At 46.1% G+C, this 22,673-nt stretch overlaps 1 protein-coding gene across 1 annotated transcript in view; it reads right to left on the bottom strand.

Moving 5' to 3' along the window:
• Positions 1–21,883, bottom strand: part of THEMIS (thymocyte selection associated) — a 557,215-nt gene extending 535,332 nt beyond the window's left edge. Inside the window, exon 1 of the mRNA XM_069607495.1 lies at positions 21,546–21,883. Coding sequence (XP_069463596.1) covers positions 21,546–21,633 — 88 coding nt within the window. The 5' untranslated portion in view covers positions 21,634–21,883. The remainder of the gene's footprint in view (positions 1–21,545) is intronic.
• Positions 21,884–22,673: the final 790 nt, after the last annotated feature.

The following is a 22,673-nucleotide window of genomic DNA, read 5'->3' as shown; positions in this document are numbered from 1 at the left end:
GAGATCTTCCGGGCAGCTAAATCAGGGGCCGAGATACCCTACGGCAGGCATAAGCTCCTCATCTTTCAATACCCGGCAGCCCTTACACTCCAGAAGCGCCTGACATTTAGACATGTGACCGCGAAGCTCAGACAGGACCAGGTCCCATACCGGCCCTTTGGGCTGCTTGTCACATGGGAAGGGAAGTAATGGCACTGCAAGACGCCGGATGAGACGGCAAAGATCCTGGAGATGCCCCTTGAGCACTCAATTGAGGAGGACACAAAGATAAGATGGAGGCGAGTGAGGGGCAGGAGCATGAAGGAAAGGAGGGGTGCCTGCTCACGGCACCCCAAGCTGACTGGCAATGTATGGCGTAGAGTCTTGAGAACTGCAGGCCCAGAGAATCATGGCATGTATGAGGGCCTGTGTACTATGTGCTGTCTTGTTTGGGGTTGGTGCTTTCCCCGGGCGAGGGGTGGTGGGCTTATTCTGTGGAGGGTAATGCTCTTTTGCGGGACAATTCTGCCTCTACACTCTGAAGAGGGGTTAGTGACATGGTTAATTGTTGTGGTTTTGGAGGTTTTGTTAATTGTTGGGATTTTTGGATGCATTTGGAAGGGGTATGCTGGCAATTTCAATCTGGGGGAAAGTGCAAAGGGGCGTGCTTCTTATTTTAGGTGGTCGCAGGAGGAATAGGGAGAATGTGATAGATTTTCAACTCATGCTACAGGTGGGTTGGAGTTGGGGTGTTTGTCACATCACGTTCAGGACCTGAACTCTCCCAGGAAGTGGAGCACTTTAATACTTAGATTGAAGCATTCGCAGGTGGATATCACGTTTCTTCAGGAAACATATCTGCGCCGGGTGGATGTTGTCAGGCTCTGCTCAAAGGATTTCCCACAGCAGTTCCTACCCACAAACCACTATAAAAAAACAGGGGGTAGCCATCCTTATAAGGAAGCGGGTCCTGTTCCAGGCTCAGGAGACCAAATACAACATTGAAGGGAGATACCTCTTTGTGACAGGCTTTCTTGGCGGTGTACAGGTTACGCTTGCAGTGGTATATGAACCCAATGCAAGGCAGAATGACTTCCTGTGCTAGGTACTGGGGGAGTTGCTAGTGTTCTCTAGGGGCCATATCCTTGAGGGCGATTTTAATCTTCCCATAGACCCAAATTGGATGTGCCCAATGGGGATTATAGGGGATTTCTCTGCCACTCTCCTCAAGCAGCTCTCAGATTCCCGCATGGCCGATGTGTGGCGGTGCATGCACCCAGAAGAGAGGGACTATACCTTTTTCTATAAATCCCATTGAGTATACTCCAGGATAGATTATTCCTGGGTGGAAGAGGGATTGATCTCCAAAGTGAGTAGTATCGATTTAGGGTCCATTGACTTCTCAGATCATGATCTATTACCATGAGTCTCAGTATTCCCCCATAAGAGACAGGCCATAGGTGCTGGAAACTCAATCACACTCTCCTCAATGACCTGGTGGTGAGGGAGGAGGTGGGGGGTGACGATTTCTGAGTTCTTTTAGACAAATTCCAGTGGACAGGTCCCAGAGCTGACCCAATGGATGCATTTAAGGCATGTATAAGAGGTCTTTTCATCTCCAAAGCAGCAGGGATAAATCGACTCAGAAGGCAGCAAACCATCCTACTGCGGCAGGAGGTAAAGAGTAGGGAGGTGGAATACAGGAAAACAGGGGCCTGTAACATGATGGAAGCATAAAGAGCGGAGTTTAGCATCTTGCAGGCTATGCAGAGGTATTTTGAAGAAGGGAACAGAGCTGGTAAGATCCTGGCTTGGAAGCTAAAGCAGAAGGCTGCGTTCGGGGGGCATAGCGAGTATTAGGGATGAGAGGGGTAAGTTGCTGAGTGCCAATTGCGACCTGCTAGGGGAGTTCAACATATTTTACAGTAAATTATATACATCAGGCCAACCAGACCTGGCCGCTATAGGGAGGTTTCTAAACCAGTGCCCTCTGGCCTGCCTGCCCACCGAGCAGCGTGATCTTATAGATAGGGAAATCACTAAGGAGGAGATAGTGCAGGCGATCTCATCCCTGCGGGTGGGGAAGGCCCCTGAGCTCGATGGTCTGTCAACGTCCTTCTTCAAGCAACTCTCTGGCGTTCTCCTGTAGCCTCTTCACGACCTGTTTAACCAAATGTTTTCCCATGGTGCTTCCTCACAGACCATGGGGCAGGCCAGGATTTCTCTCATGGTAAAGCCAAATAAGGATCCTACCGCGTGTTTGTCATACAGGCCCATTGGGATGTTAAATGCGGATATAAAGATATATGCTAAGATATTAGACCTAAAGTTGGATACGGTTCTGCTGCTTTTAGTGGGGGAGGACCAGGTGGAATTCGTGAAGGGGCACCAGGGGGCAGACAACGACCATAAAATTGTGAATCTTATAGAAGTAGCTCATCGCACAGGCCCTCCGGTCATACTGCTAGGGCTTGACGCTGAGAAGGTGTTTGACCGCATGCAGTTGCCTTTTCTTCGGGAGATCCTACACAGGTGTAACTTTGGGGAGGGCTTTATTAAGGGTGGGTTTACACTGTATTCTTGCCCGACAACGCAGGTATTGACCAATGGTGCTATATCTCAGGGTTTCACACTCTCCAGGGGTACAAGGCAGGGATGTCCCCTTTCTCCTCTCCTATTTGCGCTGGCGGTGGAGTCTCTTGAAACCAGGGTAAGAGCGGAAGAGGGTATGTATGGTATTCCGTATGGTGACGTTGCCCACAAAACTGTGCTTTTTGAGGATGATGTGCTTCTGACCCTGGCCTTGGTCCCTAAGTTGATGGAGATCCTAGACGCTTTTTGTCAGAGATCAGGGTTTAAGGTTAAGCTCATTAAAAGCAAGGTTTTGAATATCTCCTGTGGGGCTGAGGTATTGAACACTTTAAAGTGGACAGCACCGTTCTCCTGGATATCTGGGAAACTTAAATATCTGAGTTTCTATCTCATGCCCACCTATGAGGGCCTGTTCTGGGCCAACTACCCGTCTCTGTTCAAGGCCATTAAAACTGACCTGTGATCTTGGGGGATGAGGGCCATATGGTGGTTTGGGTGGGTTGCAGTGATTAAGACAAATATCCTACCCAGGCTGCTTTTCCACTTTCAGGCACTCCTGGTTAATGTCCCGACCGGTTCTCTAGGCAGGCTAGAGAAGGAGATTATGGGCTATGTTTAATAGGGGAAAGAGCCTGCATTTCCAAAGCAACACTCTAAAGGTCTAGGGTTAAGGTGGGCCTGGCACTACCTGACATGAGGAGATATTTTTAGGGCAGCTCAATTGCGGGTCTTTCGGGATTGGATCAACCCCACCTCTAGTCAACTCTGGCATCGCCTGGAGGAATTGGGACAGGCAAACCAATTTTATATCTCCCATGGCTTCCTAAGGGGGACAGACCTTTGAGTATCTACGGGGTTCCTGCTACTGGGGTGGCATGTGGGTCTGAGACTCAGTGAATGAGACCTGGGGCCTTTCCTCCTTACCCTCTCTTCTTTCCCCTATACATTTTAACCCCAGCTTCCAACCAGCCTATGATGGTAAGACCTTCTCCAGGTGGAGAACTGAAGGCTGTGAATTCGGGCTGCCTACATTTTATCCCCACCAAAAATATTGCCGTATATATGGTCGTTTGTCTCGCGTAGGCGATATTTTTTTGGGGGGGATAATTTGTGGGAGCAGAGGTTGCAGGGGTGTCCCCTGCACATTTAAAAATAATGCGGGGGTGTCCCCCGCAGGGTCCATGGCTCAATATGGCGATATTTTTGTATTGTGATATTTTTGCTGGGATATTAACACATGGAACCGAGAGGGCCAGATTAACTCCTTTGCGTCCTGCAAGGACACTTTTGGAGTGAGGGAGGAGGACATGTTTCAATATTGGCAGCTTCAGCACTGGGCAATGCAGCCGCATAAGAGGCAAGCAGCCACAAGACTTCTTACCGATTTCGAGACGCAAGTCTTTTCGATAACTCTCTCTGGGGGTGTTGTGTCTAATCTTTATACCTGCCTGGGCAGATACAGCAGGGGTCCACTACCATCCTATGTGGATGCATGGCATAAGGACTTGGGCTGTGTGCTCTCCCCCGAGGAGTGGAGGGGTGTGCGGAGGGGAGATGGGAGGGCACCTAGAAGTGTCAAATATTCTGAACCAGGGTATGAGTTCCTGGCAAGAGGCTACTTAACACCTGATAGGTTGTGACACATGGGGAACTGGAGTACGGGCGGGTGGTATTGGAGGTGGATGTGGAGAGGTGGGCACATACATACATATATGGTGGCACTGTCCTCAACTCAATAGGTACTGGTCTGAGGTAATAACCTCAATTAACTGCATCTTGGGGCTCTCATTCCCAGTGGAGCTGAGTGTATGCCTCCTTGGAGTCCTTCGGGGGATGCGGTTAAAGGACAGATTCCCAATGCTAGGTTGGTACATATGCTCTTTGCTGCAAAGGCCACTATTGCATCCTTTTAGAGGTCTGCAACACTGCCAAATGAAGGGTATTGATGGTCACGTATGTGGTTGATAGCCCCAGAGAAGGTTTCTGACATATGCTTGGGACCACAGCAGAGACTCTACCTGCCTTGTCCTTGAGAGTGATGGGACTGATGGAATGTCCCTAGTGGCATGAGTGAACTGTTTGACTCGGGTTGCTGCTAGTTGGCCCTTTCCCGCTGTTTGCCATTGTCTGTACCACTGTGGGCTCAAAATAGAACACACTGCATTCAAGTTGTTTTGTGGGGACTAACGGGGAGCGGGAGGTCTTTGTGTACCCAATCCGTTATCCTTGCCAATGCTTCCCAATTTCAGATTTCTCAATTTAGCCAATCCATGAGCAGAATATTGTCAGTTTGATTGTTTAAATGATAATAAAAATGATTTCAACCAAAATAAAAAGGATACTCCAAACAAGTGCTCCGCTGCTCCTCCAGAACTATCAAGGACATTGTCTCCCTTGCACCAGCCTAGGCCCATTTCTATAATCACTCCTTTTCCATTGGCTCCTTCCCTTTTCCCACTCAAGCACTTCCATATGCATCCTCTTGTCAAAAAGTCATCTGACGACCCCTCCTGCCCGGCTAACTACCACCCTATCTCCATTAACGCCTTCCTGGGCAAACTCTTGGAGAAGCTGGCCATCTACCAACTGACCAACACACTGAATCTGTTGGTTGTCTCCAATACCACCAGTCTGGCTTCAGGGCAGCCAGAGGCATGGAAACTGCTTTACTAAACACCCATGAAGACTTGCTCTCAAATCTTGATTCCAACTCTCCATCTATTCTTATCCTTCTGGATCTTTCCTCTTCCTTCGACGCGGTCAATCATGCCACCCTGACAAATTGGCTCTGCGACTCCCAGGGGAGTTGCTAGGTCTGTCAAAGATCCGGGATACATTAATGTCGGGACTGTTGGGACTCGGAGCTAGCTAGCCTTTTGGTTGTAGCCCCTGATATTCTATCTGGGGCTACAACCAAAAGACCCGGGGCTATAGCCCCTTTAGCCCTCCCCCCCCCAGCAACGCCTCTGGTGACTCTCTTGGCATCACAGGCCTGACACTGTACTGGTTGACCTCATTCCTGTCTAACCGACCTTCCCAGGTTCAACTAGGGCCCTGTTCTCTTCCCTATTACACTCTCCACCTTTGGTGTCTCTCAAGGCTCTATCCTCTTGCTGTGGCTCTTCAACATCTACCTTGCCCCTCTGGCCCATCTGATCTCCTCCTTCTCTCCCCACCTTCAGTGTTATGCAGACAACATGCAGCTCTCTTCAAGCTTCCCTCAACTGCCTCCTCTTCGTTCTCTCTCATTCTTGAATGTCTGACTGCTATTCGGGCATGGTGTGTTGCCAATGATCTTTGCCTTAATGCCAGTAAGACTGAGATCCTTCTCACTGGGACCCCAGCTGCCCCCTTCCCTCTGGCCGCCTTCTATGGGTCCCCTCCCCTCACCCTCTTGTGAGGAAAAAAACCTTGGTGTCATCTTTGACTCCTCTATCTCCTTTTCTCCTCACATTCCAGACCTTGCCAAGAAGGCCCACTTTCAGCCTCACCTCCTCAGAGGCATTCTCCCTTTCCTCACCTTTCCCAGAAACGCAATGTCTCCAGAGCTCTAGTCCTCGCTAGGCGGGACTACTGCAACAGCCTCTTCCTCAATCTTCCTTTATACTTCCTTTGTCCCCTCCAGCTAATCCAGAATAGGACTGCAAGACTTATCCTTGCCCTCAAACCCAGGGTACCGCATCTCTCCAGCCTTAAATCTCTCCACTGGCTCCTGCTTCTAAGATCAAGTTCAAGACCCTCTGCATCATCCACCAGTCTTTCTGGGGCCTGGAACCCCGCTACATCCAGCTCCCTCTCCCTAAATACCTCCCTGCTAGAGCCCTTCATTCGTCTAGCTCCAACTCTCTGCAGATCAGTCGCTTCTCTAAGCAGAGAGTGGGGGGTAGATCTCTCTCCCCTGCAGGAGCCTCCCTCTGCAATGGTCTCCCTGCCCATCTCAGGCTTTAGCCAAATCTCATTAAGTTCCAGAAGCTCCTCAAGGCTCTCCTTTTCTCTTCTTCCGTCCCTCTCTGCCTCCCCTGATAACACCAGGGCCTGCCGCAGTGACTAGCTGCCTGGTACCCTCTGAGTTCCACAGAGAACCAGCCCCCCCACCTAGTCCACCCCCTCCCAGCACTTAGAATGTGGAACCTCACCCCCTACACCCTATGCAATCCTTAGCACTTGTCCTCCCGGCCTCCCCTTAGCAGCCGCCAAGCCCCTGGGGCCCCCTTGGACCCGTCCACCCCCTTTTTCACTTGCACTCTCTGCTATTTAGCCTGCACTTCCCTTCCAACACTAGCACTTCGCATTTCATGTAGACTGGCAAACCCCCTCCCTCCTCTTCCTTGCATTTTTAAATTTTATTTATTTGCATTTATAGAGCGCACAATTGTCCTCGGGCATCGCAGCGCTGTTAAGAAGGCTTACTTAGTTACATAAGTGCTAGATGACATACATACATACATGTTGACTAACCCCCATTTGCAGGGCGGCTTACTAGGTTACATAAGTGCTTGCACAGACAGAGGCCGGCTAAGTGGCACAAACAAGCTAGCCAGCCCCATGTTGCAGGGTGGCAGCAGCATACAAATGCAGGTCAAATTAGGTGGCACAGACTGCACTTCCACGATCCGAATGTTATAAGGCCTAGTAGGACCATTATAGTTATCTTTCTCCCTTGCCCCCCCATCCCCCTTTTTGTCTTGTGGCGCCTTGAAACACATTTGTTGTATAGGCGCCTTAAAAATATCCAATAAATAAATAAAAATACTTTGAACAATAACTGTCCATCAAACCTTAAGGTCATGGTCCAAAAATCAGTCCATTCTGGGTGCTGCTAATCTTGAAATGAGTACCCTGGTTATCGCAAGCCTGCCCCTTCTGTCCTTACCTTGGCTATTTCTCCTGGGCATTATCTGCCAGGCTAAAGGAACTGACAACCTCTGCCTTTCTAAGAAGTGGGTCATTTTAACATAGCACCAATGACGCTCTAGTTTCAGAACTCCTTGCGCTCACCTGAAGACCCATGTATGTACATGTCACTTGTTGCATTGTTTTGGAATGCTATAGATTGAGCATGCAAAACATGAGGTGCTGGGCACTATTTATCAACACTTTCTGTATATCTTGTCAACCATAAGAGGACTTAGTGCACAGTGAGCAGAGTGTGCATTTCTAATGCAGGATTTCCATTGCATCAGTTCTGATTCCTAAATGGGCCCGAGGGCTTGCCCCCAAAATGGCACCTCCTGGTAATAACAATTTAGTCCTTGTAGGGCAAAAGTGAATAAAGTTATTGGCTGGTCTTTCCTTGCTTACTACTCCAGCATCTTTTATCAAAGTGGTCACTTCCTGAGTCCTTGGTGACGTTACCTACTGGGATTAGTTACCTTAATTCTGCATCAGGTACTCTACATTGGTAAGTAATTTTTATTTTTATTTTTGTATTCTTTCTTGGTGTATAGTATCTGTAATATTTTAGCATGAAGTGGTTTCTTAGTCAATGGGCCTCATTACGACTCAGGCGGTAAGGGGTTTACGGCGGCGTAAACAGCGCCGACACTTACCGCCTGATTCCGAGGTCCCTTAGCGCCATGGAGGTTTTAACACCTGCTTTTAGCAGGTGTTAAAATCCATGGCGCTAAGGGACCTTGATGTTAATTACGCCACCGTAATTTACGGTGGCGTAATTAACGCCTTCCCCACTCCCATTATGCCCTATGGGGCAAAAATGGGAATGGGGAAGGGTAAATGGGGATTTGGGACTTACCGCCCCGCCAACCTCGGAATGGGGCGGTAAGTCCGCCAACCACCATGGCGTAAACATAGTTTACGCCATGGTGGTAAAGGTACGACCCAGGCGGTAACTTACCGCCTGGGTCGTAATGACCCCCATTGAATCTTATTCCGTTTTGGGTTATTTTCTCCAGCTAACTGGTAAACATCTGACATGGGTCATGTTCGTTGTTTGGATTCGTTATTTTTTCACCTTCACATTGGTATCCATGTAAGTTGTCATTATTACATTAGTTATTTCGTAGTCGTTATATTTTCCATTTGTTATTTTAGTTTCACATGTAAGCTGTAATATTAGGTTAGTAGAAATATTGGGTATGATACATTGAAAGAATAATTGGTAAGCATGGCAACAAACAATCCTAAACTAAAATACCACAAGAGAGTTCTCTCTATGTAATTAGATATATCCTTATTGAACGAATTATACCCCACATGGCCTTACTTTATTGTGAACAGCATGGTCCCAGGTTTGCTATGTTTTGATCTTTAAAGATACAATATTGTTATATTTGATGGTAAACATTCTTTAGAAGCCTCCTGTTGACCCAAACTGTCCAGTTAACTACCACAATGTCTCCATCTTCTATCACTACTCTAAAATACAAGTCTTCAATAGGTTCACTTGCTATCTGGAGACTAACAAACACAGAGACCTTCAGCACTCTGGGTTCTGCTGCCACTACTCCACTGAAGCAACACTCGCCCATCTCCCCAATCCTTTGACCTCGGCTGACCACTTTAGTCTCCTCTCTTCCATCCTTATCCTTTTGGATATGTCTGCGGTCTGTGTCTGAAATATGTAGTTTTTGCCTGTGATTTTGTGCATAAGGGATGGAATTTAGCAGTTACCGCCGTACTGCCATATAAAATGGGGGGGTGGACAAAGATTGATTTGCATATGATCATGTACCTTATATAATAGAATGGCAGGTTGAACAAAAATGGTCTGAAGGAGCTATGTCATAGGTTATGATTCATTCAATACGTTTCAGCCATAATCTTTTTGTTTTACTCTGTCTGCTGGCTCCAAAACTGTGGGCCGCTCAACTCTCCTGCTAACACTCTCTAACCTTGGAATCCTAGACACTGCTCAGAGCTGTATTGCTTCCTACCTTGCAGTCATATTTTGGAATAATAAAAGATTGAAGCCCCAACCCCTTCTCCGTAAAAGTTCAAGGCTCTCTCCTGCAACCACATCTCTTTAGCCTGTAACCGCCATCTTCAGCACAATCATCTCCTCCTTTGGTTCCACTCAATTCATCTTCTTCTTAACTTCCTTTACCCCTGACCTCTCATTGAGGATCTCAGACTCCTCAGTCATCAGGTAATGGATGGCCCTTCCCTGTCTTTTTAACTCATCCAAAACAGAAGTCATGTACCTTCCAACCATCAATGCCCCAACTTTACTTCCCTCCCCAAATTATTTTCTACTTGACAGCATCCACTCTCCTAATGTGAAAAAACATGGGGGTCGGCATCAACAGTGATCTGAAGCTGCATCTCCTCAACAGCCATGGCTGCAAAGTAAAACTTGATAAGCATCAAGAAGAGCCTTCTTCTCTTCATATTCCATTTCATAAAATATTTCATGGTCACTCTAGTACCCAGTTGGCTTGACTACTGCACACGCTTCCCCTGCTCCTCCCTCTCCACTCCCTGTCTGCACTTGACAAATATGTTCAACTTCACCACCACCACCCTTTGCAATCGTCCCCTCTCATCTCCAACCACTGCCCACTGTCTCCATGCCAACTGAATCTGCATGCACAACCAGTGCTTCTCCAAATTTCTAACACAAGTCTTCAATTTTAGTTGCGGACTCCTTGCCCCCTAATATGTCGACTCAATCTCCCACTACTCTCTTTCCCATACCCTTCCCTCTAGCACCTTCCTGAATCCATCTGACCCTCACATACCATGCACATCTTTCACTTCCACTACAATCTATAAAACTCAGGCAGGATTAGAAACAATGGCCAGGCCAGGCAGGATTAGAAACAATGGCCAGGTCAGGCAGGATTAGAAACAATGGCCAGGTCAGGCAGGATTAGAAACAATGGCCAGGCCAGGCAGGATTAGAAACAATGGCCAGGTCAGGCAGGATTAGAAACAATGGCCAGGTCAGGCAGGATTAGAAACAATGGCCAGGCCAGGCAGGATTAGAAACAATGGCCAGGCCAGGCAGGATTAGAAACAATGGCCAGGTCAGGCAGGATTAGAAATGACACTAAAACATGTGCAGCAGGATTAGGAAAAGCCTATGATTTCAGGTATGACTAGAAATAATGACTCTCCGGCATCTTCACTGCATGTACATTTTATTAAACACGTTGGACCTGATTCTGAGTCTGGTGGTAAATTGTAATTCCCCTTTCCCATCGAGTCCCATGGAAATGGGGAACACGGAAGCACCGGCACCGTTAATAAAGGTGCCGGTGCTTCCGTTATGGCTTGCCTACCGTGGCCACTGTGTCCGGCAGGGAATGCCCCGTTGGGCACAGCGGCTCCGGCAGGCAAACCCATAGTGTGGCAGTACGGAAACAACAGTGCTGGCACACTTGTAATGAGGCCCGTTGTTTTTAGCGCAGAACTTAGTTCCCTGAGCCCTTCTTCTGTGCGGCCAGTCAGATACCTTCATGGCCTCATTAGTGCCAGGACTCAGTAGCACCACTTTCTGCCTGCAGGGGCAGTCGCCCTACAAAAAATCATTGGCGGCTGTAAAACCACCCCATTCCCTCAAATAAAAGCTTTGGATAGTTTGAGAACACTTGCTTCATTCGCGTGGTGGACTTTGGGGCAGGTATTTTCACAACACCTGTTTGTAAGTTAATCAGTCACCAATAGTTATGAAGATATGTCATGTTATATGACAGATTTTGCTATCATTTACAAGCTACTGGTATGAAAAGCCATTGGTAAGTTTTGCCACCAAATCCCCAGGTTCTTATTGAAAGGTATTACCATGAAATGCCAAAGTCCTTACTCCTTTCTCAGGGTTTGCATCAAATATCCTTAATATTGTGTCATTAGCTAGGTATTGTGAAGCTCCTTTTGTATGTAAAAAACATTAGCAAAACCAACAGTTTTGGGCTGTGTGTAGGCATGGTATCCTCATTTTCTATTCACTTCCATAATGGTACTAACTGGGCATAAGATAATATGTGTAATTAAGCCATTACCTTTTACAGAGGGCTGCTCAGAAACCACACAGCTAGACTCAACAGATTCCAGGATGATGTATTTTGGACATGGAGGGGTAGGTAGTGGGTGGGACTGGCCATAAGGACTAGCATGGCCATGGGCAGCTAATGGGTGGGTAATAACCAAACAGCACTCACAGGTTGTGTGTCCTTCCTTAAATCTCATTTCACTTCTACCTGCACTTCAATAGTTTAAACTGATAAGCAGAACTTTGAGTGTAGCCTGATATCCAAAACGAAATATGCCTTCACAGCTACAGCACACTTGCACCATTCAAGCTATTAAGGGCACATCCTGTTTTCTCCCTTTCTCAAAGAGCATGAACTCCATGCTGTGTGTATTCTTTCATAATGTACTACCTTACATGCAGAAGGACACTTACATCATGTATGTTTATAAGGCTGGCCTTAGTTTGGCCATTCACCTCAGCTATGTACCATGTAAATGACAAAAGGTGACCATTGTTGGTCCTTCCACCAATCGCAGACTAATAAGGGATTAGAACTGGGGATGAAAAACTCTTAACCTAAGGGGTCAAGCCAACAGCCCTGGTCTAAACTCATGACCTCACAGTCAAATTATCTTTTTGAAGACACACAAGACAATTTAGTTGAAAAATGCAATCATGTCTGTATTAAATGTAAAATAGGCAGCCATTGAATTGCTAAAAAAATGTTTGTCAAAAATTCCTTTACTTAAAGCATTCTCACTGAAAATATTTTGTTGAAAATATTCTGTTAAAAATATGATGTATTGCTCCTGAAGAAGAGAGGTTCACTCTCGAAACGCTTAGAGCTCATGATTAATATAATCTGATATTATTGAGTGAATTGAACTCCTATTTTGATTTTTTATTAAAAACATTCTTGATTGTATGCATCCTTGAATGTTTTTGAAAACAATTGTCACAACAAAATTGGTTATCTAAAGACAAAACTGATTTGAATTACTCAAGCTATTTAAATATTGTTTGGGATTTTGATTTTCAATACCATTTGGTGTGCAGGGGACGGGAGTTCCTATTTGACAATAGGAACTTTGTTTGTTTCACTAAACTCATGGCCTGCAAGGATCTGAAACCTGGGTCGATGAACTTCAGAATAGGTTACCTTTTTTGCTTTCTATCTTCCCCTTATTTTTTGACATTTCTTTGAGTGATTTTCACTCGACCCAGGGACAGGCACTATTGACAACTTCACTCTGACGAAACGAAAACTATTTAAATGGTTTATGTTGGCTGACAGGGCTCCAAAATATATTTGGCATCAATGAGGGCACTGGAACCCTGTTCTGCTGAAACACCAGATTCTATAATGAGTAATCCACCTAGTGGATCCATAAAAGACTATGGGCCTCATTACGAGTTGGGCGGTATTCCGGTGGTAAATCTGCTGGAATACCGCCAATGGCATTACCGTTACCACCACTTGGTCCAGCAGAATTACCGGTGGTAGAGATAATCGCTATTGGGCTCTTTCTGGCATTTTTGGTGGAATTACTGTTGCTGTAATTCTGCTGATTTTGCCGATTGTCGGTGGAAAGTGGGAGGCTTTACCTCCAGCATGATGCTGGAGGTAAATCCCCCACTCCAGGGCCATACTCCTAGTATTACTTGTAATGAGGCTGCATGGCCCCCATTCACAGAGCGTTTTCAAAAGGGGTTTTGCCATTATAAAATGCTGCTGTTAATTGAGCCCTATATGTCCCTTCACAAAGATTTGCCCTGGAGAAAGTGAGAGCTGCACATGTGCATTTCTGATTCGCTCCAGCTCCCTTACACCTGATTCACAAAGCCTAAAACAGGACCAAGTCTGAGGAGGCCTGGAGTATCTGTGAAAAGCTTGACTTCAAAGGCCATTCACAACGATTTGCTCACGTGCATCACAGAGAGGCGCCAGGAATTTCCAGATTTGTTACCCTTTTGGGCTTTGTAAATCAGGTAAAAAGTAGCAGGAATAAATCCCTGATGTGCTCCAGTGCAAACCTTTGTGAATTAGGCCCTATGTGTGATTAACTATGTTGTATATTAATGGCACCACATTTAAAAAAAAAATCTTCCCCGAAAAAGTGCTTTACAAATACAATAGTCCAATAGTTGCAGAACTCTTCAGAATGATTAGCTTAAATAATGAAGTTACTATTTCTGATATAAAGATGCATTTAACAACCAATCTTAAAATAGTATTTGACCGAATGCACGTGCAAAAAGCCTGCAACAATGACAGAGATGCCCCATTCAAGACCACTTTACATTACATTACAAAATCATAGTTTCATGGGTCTCAGATAATGAATTTAGTACACAACTAGCTGTGCCCAGTATATCGTTCGCTCATCTAGAACACTCTCCTCTCTGTTTCTTGAGCTCTTTTTTTCTGTTTTTCACCCTCTATCTATGCTCTCTTTCTCACTCTACATCTCTCTTTCACCCCGGCGGTAACCGTGCCGGTATTACCGGCGGGTTGCCGCCAGACCCGTAAATATTTACCAGCATCTAACTTGCCGGTAACACTAGGGGATTGCAAGCCCGGCGGTCCGGAAAGTCAGGTGACGGTAAATGGTAAGTCCCCATTCTCGACTCCACAGGAATGGGGGCCACGGAAGCACCGGCACCGTTATTAACGGGGCCGGTGCTTCCGTGACAGTCTGCCTACTGTGGCCGCTGTGGCTGCTGTGTCTGACAGACTCTGACATGTCGGGCACAGCGGCTTCGGCAGGCAGACTCGTAGATTGCTGGTCTGGAAACAACAGTGCTGGTAAGCTTACCAGCACCGTTGTTGCGGGACCGCCAAACTTGGAATGAGGCCCTATGTGCGTCAGATTTGGATAGTCGCCTTTGCTAAAACCACCCCTGCCTTTGCTGATAGTTGTGTGACAACAAGAACTAGAAGAAAAACGTACATCGTGAGTGGGAGCTGGATTTTTTTGCAAAAGCGGCTATTAAAAAATGTAATAATTAATGGCAGCATAATTTGGCAGCTCTCTGACAGAGAGATAATACATTAAATATGGACTGACTTTATATCCCAACCTACCTTCGAAGCAAGCCCACCTCTAATAAATGACGTAAGCAGTGTTTTCACCTACTTTTACACTGCTGCTGCCCGGTTTTGATGTAGAAGCTCTGTCAGCTCACTTGCGTGTGGCAGAGGTCCCGCACCCCTTTACCTCAGCTACGGCCTCCGGCATTACTTTTTTCTCAGTTGCCCACATCTTCCACGATTGGTGGTGACAGCTACATACTACGTGATAAGAGCGTTGCATTGATATCCCACCTGCTTAGCACTTACTATCTTCCCGGTGTGCAGGTGTCCTGACAGCTGCCAGTTAGTTCGGTGCATCTGAAGGAAAAGGAACGTCCAAGTCGGGACGTCTACTATCCTCATGTGAGTATCTTGACATAACATTACTGTCTTCATAAGTGTTCCCACAAAATTGGGCCTTTCTCCCTCCTGACATTGGGGGGTCATTAAAATTTAGCTGGAAAAATGCTAGTAACTGCGTGATGCCGGTATTACCATTTCCTGCACACCAACCGCCGGAATTACCGGCACATTACACAGGTCCTGGGGCAGAAACGATAGTACCGGTACCACGCGATTACCGGCATCAACAAAAAAGTGCTGGTTTTTCCGGTATAAATGTGCCGGCAACAGTGATACCGGCACCCAAACTGCAGAATCACAGGCACCAATAATTCTGTCACCAGAATAACTGGTGCCGGAATTAACAGTGCCAGAAATTGCATCATCTCAGGAAGAAGAAGCTCAAGGATGGCCATTTTAAAAGTCAATCCACTTAAAATCCCCTACTTCCTGCTGCCATACAGCCCAACTGAAAGTGCAGACATGCCTGAAAGTGGCAAATCTGAGTCACAGAGGTCCGGCTTCACAAGCCAAAGTTCGGAATGGCGGACACTGTGGTCATGAATGCAGAGGCCCTCTTAGAGACTGGCAACGGCAGGACCAGCCAGAGCTAGCAGGAGGTGGCTGACAAGGTCACAGCCATGGGGATTGTCCCACGCAAACAACAGGACTGCCACAAGCGGTGGGACAACTTGCTGCTGAGGGTCCGAAACATCCTGGCCACCATAGAGGGGAATCTTCTGCCACAGGAGGAGGGTCGTTGGCACCCCCAGGGCTCAAGTCGAGGGTACACATGGGGGGACAGAGTCCAGCCACTTTTTTCAGAGGGTGGACTCAGTGCCCCCAGGCTAAAATCAGAAATACTGAATGCCATATTTTAACTTATGAATTAAATCCGACCTCAGGGATCGAAACACAGTTGTCAGGTTTGCAGGCCAGACACTTCACCACTGCACTATATAACCTGATGAAAAATAACAGACAACTAAAGGTGAAATGTCCCGTTTCGGTACTGCAAGTCCCAAGGAAAACATTTGTATTTGTATTTGGAGTTTAAAACAGGCACACCTTTTAACTTTTTTGAAAAACAATATTAGAAAAAAATATCCTTTCTTGGTTTTGTGGGTGTGTTTATTTTATGAAAGGCAAATGCAATCTGGGTAGTTATGCAAAGCCAATTTAATAAAATGTGCACATTTCACCTTGATATGCTAATTTCTGGTGACATCACATCCCATTGTGTTTGTTGATGAGTACCCCCACTTGAATTTTTAGGACTTCACTCCTGGGCACTACTGTCCCTCATGCCCAGGGAGGAGACGTGCAGCTGCTTCTTGCACATGGAGGACGTCAAGGGAGTCAGGGCAGCAGAGACCGGATCTGGGACCCAAGGAGATATCGGTAAGTACAACAAACCCCATGTAAATGCAAATGTTGAGTCCAAACACATGCATCCCGAGGCAGATAAACACCAAATGGCAAGGGAACAGGTCCAACACGTGTCAGTCACAGCAAATGGCCTAATCACACACACATGGCAGGGTATCAGATCAACCTCCAGCATAATGATGGAGGAAAATTCTCAACGTTTGCTCCAAAAAATTGGCAAAATTACCACTTGATTTTTCACCAGTGGTAATTCTGCCAAAAATCCCCAATGGAGTACTATGGACTTCAGAAAATGGGTATTTTCACTGTCTAACGCCACTTCTAATGCCGTAGTAAATGCACGGGAAAAAGTGGTGGTAAGTGTAAATCCATTTGGTGGTATCTTAGAGGATTTACCTCTGAAATACCTCAAAATTCGTAATGAGGCCCACATGCGGTAATACCCCATGTCCCCAACTGGGTTCTATGGACTGCAAAATGGGGGGTAACAGAAGGGTCTGCATGACTCGTAATTGTGCAGACCCTTCACATCTCTGCGTGCTTACCACATGCCGCAATGGTGAACGAGTTTGGCGGTATTACAGGGCGTAATGCCATCACACGCATAATCAAGCTCTAAGTCGAAGCTTCCATGCAGTTTATTGATGTTGGTTTTGATTCTTTGCGAATCTAGCTTCAGGTATTGCGCACTTCTTAAATTCAAGAAACTAAACTAAACCAACAGCTGAAACAATATTAAATGGATGCCGAATTGGGTTACTTTTGTTTTGGTCTTGTATTACAAGATATCACTCGTAATACATCTTTCTCCTTACCAGAAGACTACTGTGCAAGAACGGCGACTTAAGTGCCTCCTAACCACCTGATAAAGCTGATTCCTACGTGTGCTTTGCACTGCTCTGCTATTGCCATTTTGCTTTTGTGGTTTTGAGGCAATGATAATTACACTCCATTGCTATGTTTTAGTGGTTTACCGGAGTCTGCTTGTCCTCAAACTACATGACAACTAGGGTCCTGATTCAAGAGGACTGCTGGTCACAGGCAGGAGTGGGCCAAATGACCTCCAGCGGAGCAAAATCTGCCTCCATTTGCACTTTGGAGGCACAGGTCGTGTCCTTGATTTGCCATCTGTAGATGAATTTCTTCCTCTTAAACTGCATTCCGGGAAGCGTGCCCCAACAAACATACACTCATAAGAATAATTACATTGTGCGCAGAACTTCCTCAAAAAGTATCAAGGTACAGTAATAGCTACAACTTTAAAATGCATGGAAAACTTTCAAGTAACATTGTACTTAAATATTAATTAATTCCCCCTGCACGTCAAGCAATAAAAAAAACAACCCTACATGACGTTGATGTCAACATATTATTGATTAACTTAGACTCTTTGTTCACCCATCTTCTTCCAATCATTTTTGCCCAACTATTATTACGGTGTAAGATTAATTGGATTAATTTAGTGACAGACAAAAACCTACAATAAACATTATTAAGGTGTAAGATTAATTGGATTAATTTAGTGACAGACAAAAACCTACAATAAACATTTGACCATCGATAAATCGATCAAACTAATCAGCGGTCCTTAGAGAAATGGGAATTCAAAATAGCACTACGCCTGGTGTAATCATTCAGACTTGTTTGATAAAAAAAATATCCATTTATTTAAGTGTTCTTGGATCGAGAGTTAGCAAAAAAAATCACATCCACTTTCATTTCGGCGACCTTCCTCTTGTAGTCGTTGAAGAAGCCATCAGTGTCTGGTTGCAGTGTGCCTTGCCTAGATTCCATTGCCAAAGTCTATTGTGAACCAGCTACCCATAAGATTGCAGAATGCACGACAGAAATCAAATGGTTAGCAGCGATTTGGAACTGATCTGTCCCCCTTTTGGAAGGCCGAGACAATCCCTGCTGTCATCCATGATGAACTCTGGCTCCTTCCACCCTTCTCTAAAATGCTAAAGACCCCTGTGAGGATCCCTGCCCAAATAAGAGTTCCCTATGTTATCCAATCGCGTGGAAACCTGTCAGGCCCCAAAGCCATGTCCTTGCTTAACACTTCTACAATCACTGATAAGTAATGGCAAGGTAGGGGGAATGTGGAGTGCTCTCTAGCTACACTCCCCTGCAGCTGATCAAAGGCAACTGTCGAATCCCCATATAAGGGGCTGAAATAATAGGACCAGTGAATTACTGAAATACCCACATTATGACCACGTGCTCTAAAAAACATCCAGCCGCTATCTTCCAAAACGTATCAAAATCATTTTCGAGAGCGTCCAGGTGGAGACTGTCCCAACTCCCCTTGTAAAGTGGCTCTGTACTCTGTACTCCCCTTGTAAAGTGGCTCTGTACTCTGTACTCCCCTTGTAAAGTGGCTCTGTACTCTGTACTCGCCTTGTAAAGTGGCTCTGTACTCTGTACTCCCCTTGTAAAGTGGCTCTGTACTCTGTACTCTGTACTCGCCTTGTAAAGTGGCTTTACAGAGCACATTAAATGTGTGCTCTGTAAAGCGCTTTGGATTAAGGCGCTATATAAATAACACATCACAATCATAAAGTCGTGGGACACACCGGTACGTTCTGCTGACGTATTTTTAATTTGTACTAAAATAGTTTATGATATATGCTTTTTGATTTGTACTGAAATAGTTTATGATATATGCTTTTTAATTTGTACTGAAATAGTTTATGATATATGCTTTTTGATTTGTACTGAAATAGTTTATGATATATGCTTTTTAATTTGTACTAAAATAGTTTATGATATATGCTTTTTGATTTGTACTGAAATAGTTTATGATATATGCTTTTTAATTTGTACTAAAATAGTTTATGATATATGCTTTTTAATTTGTACTAAAATAGTTTATGATATATGCTTTTTGTTGGTTTACAGGGTCTGCTTATCCCCACATTACACGGAAAGTAGAGCCCTGATACAAGATGACTGCAGGTCACAGGTCGTGTCAGGCGAAATGACCAGCAGTGTCGTGAAACCAGCAATAATCACCTCTATTTTGGCTTTGCCGGTGCAGAAGATGTTTCGCTTGATTTGCCACTTGTGGGTGAATTTTTGGGCAGTTTTGATTAGGACGCAGTAAATGGCGACCATTGGGAGGGCGGGAGCAAAACGTTTTGCGGCTCTGTACTTGGCCAAAAGTTTGGCTGTTGCAAGCAAAATTGTCCAGGTTCCATCTGTATGCGAAACTGGCTAAGTGGGCAGATTGTGCCTGGGATTTGCCAATTTATCCACAGAGTAAATTTCTGAAGTTGCACCCTAGTTATGGGGTGCAGGGAGCAATCTGCTCACTGGATCCTGAACATGTTAGGAAATGCGAGGAGGTCCTTTGTGGTCACATGTACTGGCAGCATGATGTGCTTCATGGGCTCTCTGTTGCTACTGAATTGGTATGGTGGAGTTGATATTTTTATTTGCCTTTCACATTGTGTTTTGTTGTGTTTGATGTGTGCCCTTCTTGGACATGGCACCCTGTCATCACAGTGAATGGACTAAACTTGTGTGCCTGGCCCCAATATTTGCCAACCTCTGCACTGAGGACCATGGTAAGCCTGGATGAGGACAGCGAGTACAGCAAAGGGCTCAGAGCCGCAGCGGTAGGAACAGCGCAATGGGCAGGTGAAGAGACATCAACAATGAGGCACTGCGAGTTTCAGTGCAAGATGTCATCATGGCGTGCCCTGACCCAGTAGTGAGGCTTAGCCCCATATCACATGCATGGAGTAAACACATCCAGCCGTGTTCCGCTGGCCCCAATAGAACCAATGCAAGGAAGTGTTTCCAAGTGAACTTGGCTGAACACCTACTTCTGGGCTACGTTGGGACCATTTCTAAAGCAGGGCCCTTAAAGCCATTCGGCCAAATTTCCTATGTCTGCCCGATTTCTCCACAAAACGTAATGAAATTATTGTATTCTAACAAATTCAAAAAGAAGAGTAACCTCACACAAAGGCACATCGGAAGAGATCTATCCCCCACCTCTGCCAGTGCAGAAGGCCTCGCATTGTGTTTTTAACCTAGTGGACACTTGCTCCTGATATGCATCTATCCCCCACAGTACCCCCACCCACACATGTGTACCCAAAGGAAAGTTGCCACCCTTCAAAGTCTTCAAAAAACATATGTTGCATTGTTAAAATATTCAAGCGCGCCAGATGATAGTACAATGTAGACCAGACTTGCTAAGATTGTGTCTATAAGATTTCTTCTCAGTTTGCGAAATTGGTGGTGTGTGTTTCCAACGTCTCGCTTCACAGTCCTCAGGGTCATGGAAAGAGGCGAGCCTCCATGGCCGTTTCTTTCTCCAGGACACAGCTGTGTCTTTCGCTTTCGCCTGTGTATTCCCTTCATGCAGAAGCGTTGCTAGGGGGGGGGCTTAGAGGGCTATAGCCCCTGGTCTTTTGGCTGTAGCCCCGGATAGAATCTCAGGGTCTACAGCCAAAAGGCTAGCTAGCCCCGGGTCCTGGCAATCCCGACATTAGTGTAGCCCCAGATCTTTTCCAGACCTAGCAACACCCCTGCCTTCATGTAAAGATAGCGTGCATTGTGTTGAAATAACAGTGTGGAAATAGAGAATGTAATGTAGCACAAAAGTCAGCACAGTTTCTCAGTATGCGGGTCTTTGTAATGTGCAGAAAAGAGCCTCCGCAGCAAGCAGGCTGAAGGGCACACATTAAATGTACAACTACTGAACTATCGAGTTTTAATAAAATGGCAACTTGTGACTTATGTAACTCACTATATGTTAGCTGACTTTAACTATTTCCATTTGGTTTGACAACAGATACGTCTTCAATACAGAACACTTTAAAAAAGTGTCTGAGGAGAACCGTGTTTATTAGCACAAAGTTGCAGGATGTGTCCATGTCCCAGGGCATACTTTTTCAACGTTCGTCTCACTTTTCATGCGTACCCCCCTTGTTTTTCATTCCTTGTCGCCCACATTGTATGATTGTCTCTACGCATACTTTTGACCTCTCGTGTATTTTTGTCTTTATCTTTTTGCCACTCTCTCGCTGCCCCAGTATTAATTAATACCGATTACAGAATTAGCCAGTCTAGTCTTTGCTCTGTAACTCGAACACTTGTTTATATCTGACGAGCTTACACATCTGCGCGCTGTGGCTACAGATGTCAGCAATATGTAAAGTCGCGCAGGTTTCAGCAATGCAAAGGGCGCCTGTCAGCAAGAGAAGGCTGTTCGCTGCCGCTCACCTTGGTAGTAGACGCCGGAGAGAATGCGCAACACCCGGGGCAGGGTCTTGGGGTCCAGGGCCTGGATGAAGGTCTTGAGGGTGGACATGGCGCTGCTGGCAGCAGCTGGGCCCGCGCCGGGCACTTGTCTGCTCTGCAGCGGTGGAGCAGGTAGTGGCTCACAGCCGAGATGGAGCCGTTACCGTCTCATCCACACACCCCTCACCAAGGTGAGGAAGGCGGGGGAGGGAGGCCGACGGGTCCGCAGCGGTCGCCTGTTCCTCCTGCGTCCGGGAAACCCGTCGAGGCCGTCAGTGTGGCTAGCCAGAGAGCGGGGTATACCCAGCCGGGGAACCCAGAGGCCCCAACTGCCAGTAGCTGAAGACAGACAGGAAGCGTGGTGAGGGAGAGGCGGGCTGCCCTCTCACCAAAGCAGAGCACCCAACACCCTCGGAATCCTGGCTATCAAGATTGGTCGAGAAATCGTAATGTTGATAAGAACCTAAGCATGTGAATTGCCCTTTCTTATATTCCCTTTACAGCGTTGAATTGTTTTAAGTACAATAATCTACCATATCAGAAAATGTGCAATATTAAAAGAGTGTCGGCGTCATATAGAGGTTTCTTTTACCCAGAAATAAACAGTCTGTGCCAGCCTCCTTTCTTTCTATAATGTGTATTAAAAGAAATTAAATCTTTCTAGAATTGCCACCTGTTTCCTCATGGCTCCTTTAAACTTTCTGATGAATGGCGGGTGTGGGGAGGAGGTGCATTTCTGCATAATATTTACAAATCAACTTGACATCTTCCGTTCACAGCATTACGACCCAGGCGGAAAACCATGGTGCTAATAGCACCATGGTCCATGCCGGTAACTTACCGACTCCGCCATGGAGAAAGGGGGAATTACCACCCCATTACAAGGTTGGCGGGGCGGTAATTCCCCCTTCCTCCATGGCCCTTCCTCATTCCCATTTTTGCCCCATAGGGCTCAATGGGAATGGGGAAGGTACTAAGTACGGTACCGCAAATTGCTATGAAATGGCCAAAGCATCAGATGGGCCTTGACACTCTTGCTTGCGTCTGCAGGCCTGCTGCTGTTGCCGGGGAGCTGCGCATGCTACCAAAGTAGGAGCAAAATGAATGCAC

The sequence above is a fragment of the Ambystoma mexicanum genome, chromosome 4q (assembly GCF_040938575.1).
Source record: "Ambystoma mexicanum isolate Mex_15411 chromosome 4q, UKY_AmexF1_1, whole genome shotgun sequence".
NCBI classification, from domain to species: Eukaryota; Metazoa; Chordata; class Amphibia; order Caudata; family Ambystomatidae; genus Ambystoma; species Ambystoma mexicanum.
This window is presented reverse-complemented; position numbering and strand designations above follow the sequence as displayed.